Source organism: Oculina patagonica, unplaced genomic scaffold, assembly GCF_052425735.1.
Source record: "Oculina patagonica isolate OP01 unplaced genomic scaffold, crgOcupat unplaced303, whole genome shotgun sequence".
Classification (NCBI taxonomy): Eukaryota; Metazoa; Cnidaria; class Anthozoa; order Scleractinia; family Oculinidae; genus Oculina; species Oculina patagonica.
The window spans coordinates 5,499-12,983 of NW_027558150.1; the positions used below are offsets into that span (position 1 = coordinate 5,499).

Sequence of the window (7,485 nt, forward strand, 5' to 3'; positions counted from 1 at the left end):
AATTTACAAGGTGCAACTGATGAAGCGTCTGTTATAAGAATACTGATTAAAGGGTCAATGTCATGAATTGCGCATGCACGATTTTTGTGTCTGGATGTTTCAATTTGTTTCACAGACAAATCTGTCAAATTGAGCAAGGGGTCATAACTGTAACATAAACAGAAAAAGGTGTTCCGTGTAAAATCCATGTTAAAAATATAAATTCGTGTATCGACTCTTTGCTTCTTACTGCGCAAGTTTGACGAAACGAGCGATTCGTAAGAGTCCCGTTGCAGGATCGATTTTGAGTTAAAAACAATAATGGGCCGGAAGTGAAACAACAAGTAGTTCGTCGAGGCATGCTAAGCATGCCCGTTTAACCGGAGTCCAATATTTTCCATCTTCCAATCATGACTTTCCAGGGAAGCTCGTTTCTCGACCGCTGGTCAGGGGGACGAAGAGTCGGAGTACGGCGCAAGTAGCAAAAATACAGTGAGAAATTATAGATGTCATAAGAGGAAAGTATTGCGGTCGTGCTTCGAGGTTTGACACTTAACCTTTGCGCTAGCTTTATGGCAAACACTCAGAGATCCGAAGCCGCTACTAAGATGATGTTTCGTGTTCTTGAGTTATTAAGTTCATCTTGACCTCCAAATCATTATTTGATTTACGCAGCTTTCCAATGGCGTATTGAACTTAAAAAAATCTGTTAAAATATACTGGAGGAAAAATTATTTGCATAAACCAGTTAGCACTATCCACTCTAAAGTTGTTTAGAGTCTTTGGAGCACGCTGCGACTCAAATCACGGCATGATTTTAGCCTTTTTAAAACATCCTGACATCAAAACTAATTTTGTTTTGAGAAATCCACATACTTTTTACTTTAGAGGAAGCAATTACGACTAGAACTCCTCACTAAAAAAGAGGAATGACGAAATTTTTTGCTGATGTGAAAATGCACTCTAACACATGCGCAGCTTACGACATTGTCCCTTTGAGGGGGTGGGGGTGAATCTTAACTAGAGATCGTTTCAAATGCCAAAGACGATATTTTTGGGGTAAGCGATTTTGGAGCGTTTATTAACGCTAAGTAGTGAATTTTTAAAATTACCGTTGCGCGTGTGTAACTGGTACTAGTTCCAAACCGCGCGCCAAAATTTTAAATCCCTGAAACTTTGAGGAAAGGAGGTAGAGACGAATCATAGATAACATTGCCTTATTTAAAATCCAATCAAAAGCGATTACTGAATTTATGCTGACGAAGGCAATTACCTAGAGAAAGACTATAAACTCGGTTGTTTATTAACTGGATTTTTTTAGAAATAGGCGAATAAACTCATTACGTAACACATTAAATATGAAAAATACCAAAATTACAGTCAGGAGTTGACATTAATACTCTTTATAAATTCTGACGCTGACTTATTTGAGCGTAAACAACGCTCATAATGTGCTCAAGACGTTTCGACCGAGAATCTTCGGTCTTCTTCGGTTGTTATCATGGCATAAAACGGCTTTTTAACGGTTTCACATTGTACGCGCGTGCGAGTGACTAATACAAATACACGCGAACGCTGCGCGAGACTATGAACATTATGTAAGTGACTTATATACATCAGGGATGTCTATGTGTTCATTTCCCGCATTCTGGTCCCTCTGCGAATGCCACGCTTCTAGGAAAAGCCTCTTGTGGTAATCGCCTGACTTGTCCACCACCGCTGCATGATTGAAATCCATATTATGGCCAAACGTGTTCGCGTGTTGCGCGATCTTAGAGTTTTTGTCGCAAACACGGACTGTTCTTTGATGTTCTTTAATTCGAGTAGCTAACGCTCTGTCCGTTTGTCCATAATAGGTAAAATTGCAGTCAAAGCAGTTAACTCTGTAAACTACACATCTAGACTGGAATGCTGTGAGTTTGTCCTTCGGTCTGGGGAAGCGTGTGCGTAACGTGTTAAGTGGTTTAAAGCCAACTTTGACTCCGTTGTTGCGTAGAACTTTTGAGATTCTTTCAGTTACGCCTTTCACGTAGGGTAGAACAACAAACGATTTTGCGGCATCATTTGGAGTGTCGCTGCTGTCTGAGACACGACGATTAGCTTTGCGATGAGAATCACAACTCTTGATAAACCGCAATGGATAGTTATTGTTCATCAAAACTTTAACCACATGCTCCTTTTCTTTGCGTTTCCCTGCGCTTGTTGATGGGATATTTTTCGCTCTCTCAAGGAGTGTATTCACCACTGATCTCTTGTGTTGAGTTGGGTGATGCGAGTTGAAATCTAGATATTTGTCAGTGTGCGTTGGCTTTCGGTAGACGTTAACCTGTATGCGCCCGTTCACTCTAGTTGTTGCGGTGTCTAAAAATGAAAGGCCGTCGTCACCTTCGACCTCACTAGTAAATTGTATGTGCGGGTTAATTGAGTTGAGGTGGTCATGAAACTCTTGCACATACTCCTTTTTAGGCATACGTGGCTATCATCGACATACCTGTACCACCATCGTGGAGGATGCGGGGCTGATGAAATCGCTCGGTCTTCTACAAACTCCATCACGATGGTGGTACAGGTATGTCGATGATAGCCACGTATGCTTAAAAAAGGAGTATGTGCAAGAGTTTCATGACCACCTCAACTCAATTAACCCGCACATACAATTTACTAGTGAGGTCGAAGGTGACGACGGCCTTTCATTTTTAGACACCGCAACTGTTTCAATATGCGCTCTAGATAGGTACGCACACCAGTATGTGGCTAAAGAGACTGACTTTAATAAAACAAACATCCGACTATTAACATGTTAATCAAATATTCTAATCACGATATTCTAATCAGCTACATCTTGTAACATCCTTCCCTTTATGAAAGAAAGAGAAACAAAGAGTGTAAGAGTCTTATCTTGTGCTGCGGATCAATCAGCAGTCTAACATTGATATCTAAGAATCACGAAGCTTAGCGATAAGTAGCTCGCATAATAGTCTCAGTCCATATTGCTCATTGGTTCTTGATCAAGAATGGATTTTTAAAGCAATTAAAAAAAAATCAAACAACTATTGTGATCATCGCAAATTGTCAGTCCGGTCTATGAATTTGTCAGTCCGATTTAGTTATTTGCAGACATAGTCCTTGAGGTAACTGGGAGGTCTCCTTTCTCGCTGAGGTCTTACAGGCGCTGGTGGTCGCCTCGGGGAAGTGCTTGTTGCAGCCGCTGCTGGTACCAATGGGGTAGTACTTTCCTCAACTGTTAGAGGTGGGCTGCTTGTATTGGCTGGTGTCGCTTGTTCTGCTGCTGACCTCTCTCCCTTGGCTATGTCTCTATCGCTGTCAGCTGTCACATGCTCTGCTTTCTCCTGTGTCTTCTTGAGGTGTCCTCTGTTTCTCCGGTAAACACCTCCTTCAGGTGTCTCCACGGTGTACGATCTCTCGTCTAGGCGGGCTGTGACAACTGCCTTCTTCCAAATCTTGTCGCCCAAACGAAATGGCTTCATTCGGACAACATCGCCTTTAGCTAGCTCTTGACGGTCTTTGGCACCACGGTTATAATACTTGGCCTGCTGTTCTTGTTTCTTTTCCAGTTTGCGCTTTTCCTTTTCTGGATACGTCACTCTAGGCTGGAGTAACGCTCTTGCCGTTGGTAATAGGGTCTTTGTTCGCCGATTCATCAATCTTTGCGCTGGGCTAGAATCCATTCCTTGCGTCGGCGTATTTCGGTAGTCAAGGATTGCCATGTATGGGTCTCGTCCACTGCTAAGGGCTTTGCGTAGAAGATTCTTCGCCGTCTTGACTGCGGATTCTACTTTACCATTGGCCTTGCTGTTGCCAGGGCTGCTGGGGGTATGTTCAAAGTCCCATGTGTTGGCGAACTTGCGGAATACTTCAGAGTCAAACTGTGGCCCATTGTCGCTGACTACCTGGTCAGGGCATCCGTATCTTGCAAAGTGGCTCTTCAGTTTTAGAACTACGGTGCTCGCCAGGGTGTTGTTAAGCTTGTCGATTTCCCAGTAATTGCTGAAGTAATCGACTGTGATGAGGAAGTCCTTGTTGTCAAATGTGAAAAGGTCTACTCCAATCCTTTCCCACGGTCTAGACGGTGACTCTACTGACATTAAGGTTTCCTTTGGTTGAGACTTCTCGTACTTTCTGCACGTCTCACATGCTGCTATCATCTCTTTAATTTCGGCATTCATGTTTGGCCAGAAGATACATTCTCGTGCTCTTCTTAGGCAGGACTCGGCACCCATATGTGACGAGTGAATCCTCTGCTTCATATCTCCACGTAGGGTCTTCGGGATGACGACTCTCTCGCTTCTAAATATGAGTCCATCTTGCACTGCGAGTTCATCTCGAATACTGTAATAGGGCGTCACTTGTGCTGGTGCCTCGTGTCTCTCAGACGGCCAACCTTGCAGGATTACGGACTTGAGGATTTGCAGTGTCTCATCCTTCTCCGTCTCTTTCCGAATCTCCTGTAGCCGTTGATCTGAGATTGGGAGGAAACTGGCCATATTGACATGCTCAAAGCTTGCTCCCGTCGGGTGTTCTGTATTTGGCAGATAGGCTCGGGATAGAAAGTCTGCAATGTGCATGTTCTTCCCTTTCTCATATTGAACATCTAGGTCGTATTTTTGGAGCCTCATGATCATTCCTTGGAGACGTTTTGGTGCGCATGCGAGAGGTTTCTTTAGGATTGCCTCGAGAGGTTTGTGGTCACTGTAGACCGTCACGTGTCTTCCATAGGTGAACTGGTTGAACTTTTCCAGCGCGTAGACGATGGCTAGCATCTCTTTCTCTATCTGGGCGTATCTTGTCTCAGTTTCTGTGAGAGCTCGACTTGCGTACGCCACTGGCTTTTGATTCTGGAGCAGGGCTGCACCTAGCCCCTTTTGACTTGCGTCGCACTGGATGGCTAGGTCGCTGGACGGGTCATAGTAGCTTAGTACGGGTGCTTCAGTGACCAGCCGCTTTACTTCTTGAAGCGCATCTTCTTGCTCTTCTGTCCAGTTCCACTTTACGTCTTTGCGAGTCAGTCGGCGGATTGGTTCCATGCTGTCTGCGAGTTTTGGCAGAAACTTTGCCAGGTAATTGACAAAGCCGTTTAGCCGCTGTACTCCTTCCACATCAGTAGGTCTTGGCATTTCCATTATAGCCTTGGCCTTTTCAGGATCAATCTTGATGCCTTCATTAGAGAGAACATGACCCATGAAGGTAACGCTCTGTCGACGTAACTTCAGCTTGTCAGGGTTGAGAGCTATGCCTCGTGACTGGCATCTCTCTAGAAGCTTGAGTAGCTTTTGGTCATGGTCTGCATTGGCTTCGTCTTCTGTGTTACCGACACCATATATCAGGATGTCATCAGTTATGTCCAGAACACCGTCCAAGCCTTCCAATGCCTGGTTTACTCTTTTCTGGAATATCTCCGAGGACACGGAGAGTCCAAATGGAAGCCTGCACCACCGGTATCTGCCATAGGGTGTTGCGAAGGTAGTAAGAAGACTAGATTCTTCGTCAAGAGTGCAATGCCAGTAGCCCGAACGTAGGTCCACGGTCGAGAATATTTTGGCCTTTGCCAGCTCAGGCAAGATATCGTCAAGGATTGGAAGCTGGTAACGCTCTCTCTTGAGGGCTGCATTTAGCGGTCTGGGGTCTATGCACACTCTTAGTGCTCCTGTTTTCTTCGTTGCCACGACTACACTACTGACCCATGGAGTGGGCTTGTCCACTGGGACGACCACTCCTAGACTTTGGAGCCTCTCTAACTCTTGTTTGAATTTCTCTTTTAGTGCTGTGGGAATCCGTCGAGTTGGGGTCACGACAGGTTGCACGTTAGCATCGACTTCTAGCTTCACCGTTCCCGGAAAGCATCCGAGTTGGCTCTTGAAGACATCTGGGTATTGCGTGACTACTCGCTGAGCTGTCAGTAACTGATGCACCACTGCTTTATTCCGCTTGGGCGCTGGTACCGACTTGAAATTCCCCCAGTGTACGGTAATCAACTTCATGTGTTGTGCAGCTCTTGCACCGATCAGGGGAGTTAAGTTTTCCGACACCACGACGAACTCTACGGAGTACTTCTTGTGGTTCTCGGGGTTCGTGACAACGATTCTTGCTGTGCCTAATGGCGTGACTTCCGTTTTATTCCACATTATGAGAGTTTTTGAAGTGGGTGTTAAGTGTCGCTTGTCAACGAGGCTTTTCGGCAATATATTTATAGATGAGCCGCAATCTACTTGAAATTTAACAGGCGTGTCATCGATATGCATTTGGGAGTAGATCTCCTTGGCGAAACTGTTCTTATCTGATGATGGTTTGACAGAACAAACAGCGGCACCTTCCACTTCTATGCTAGTTATGTAGTCGACATCTTCGTCTTGGTCTGTTGACGATGAGGGACGATCTGTCGAGAAGATCTGATTAACGCGCTTTGGAGGTTTCTTGCATTTGTTTGCAAAGTGATTTCTTCCCCCACACTGACGGCATTTATGTCCCCAGGCAGGACATTTTCCTTTTTGAAACGGGTGAACTCCACCACAGAAGAGACAAGATTTTCTGGGTTTGTTGCTCTTGTCATTCTTATCATATTTGCCGTTTCCTCGTTTGTAACGGGGAGGACGCGTCTTTTCTTGTTTTTCGTCTATTCGGTGCACATCTTCCGGTGCTTTGTCGCCTGAGATGGCTTTCATTTGCGAAGCGGTCGTTTCGGTGCTCCTGCAGATATCGATGCACTTATTTAACGTGAGTTTCCGTTCCTGTAGGAGTCGTTTTCTTGTTTGGGGGTTAAAGATTCCCAACACGATCCTGTCACGGATAAGGGAGTCACGCAGACATTCGCAGAAGTTGCACGTCTGTGCGAGCGTGCGAAGTGTAGCCACATATGCATCGATTGTTTCTTCTGGCGATTGGTTCCTACTGTTGAAGACATAGCGCTCGTATGTTTCATTCGTCTCGCCAATCGTGAATTCGTCAAATTTCTTGATAATGGTTGCCAACTGCTCTCTTTGTTGGGCGTTGTCAAACGACATACCATTAAAGATTTTGAGAGCTTCGGGACCTATGCAGTGGAGAAATAGAGCGACTTTATAGGCTTCTGACTGTTGATGAATATTTGTAATTACAGCGTAATTGCTCCATTGCTGTTTGAAGCTCTTCCAATTGTCAGCTATGTTCTCTTTAACATCCAGATGGCCTGGGGGGTGAATTCCTTGTATAGGGAACATCGCTTGTGCGGAACTTGCCGCGGTAGTGGTCGTCGTCGTTAACTGCACAGGCGCTGTTGACGTTGTTGTCGTTGTTGACAAAGTTGACGTTGTTGCGGTTGTTGTGGACGTGGTTTCTTCTGAATCACTCATGCTTGTATCCACTACGCTGCCACCATGTTTCAATATGCGCTCTAGATAGGTACGCACACCAGTATGTGGCTAAAGAGACTGACTTTAATAAAACAAACATCCGACTATTAACATGTTAATCAAATATTCTAATCACGATATTCTAATCAGCTGCATCTTG

The 7,485-nt window shown here is 44.9% G+C and overlaps 1 protein-coding gene across 1 annotated transcript; it reads right to left on the reverse strand.

The window, feature by feature from the left end:
• Positions 1-1,954: 1,954 nt before the first annotated feature.
• On the reverse strand, positions 1,955-2,532 carry LOC144640484 (uncharacterized; the record flags this gene model as incomplete). Its single annotated transcript, XM_078499600.1, has 2 exons — positions 2,471-2,532; positions 1,955-2,375 (listed from the first exon to the last, which is right to left on the reverse strand). Coding segments are annotated over exons 1-2 (483 nt in total), but the record flags the coding sequence as incomplete, so codon positions are not given.
• Between the last annotated feature and the right edge of the window lie 4,953 nt (positions 2,533-7,485).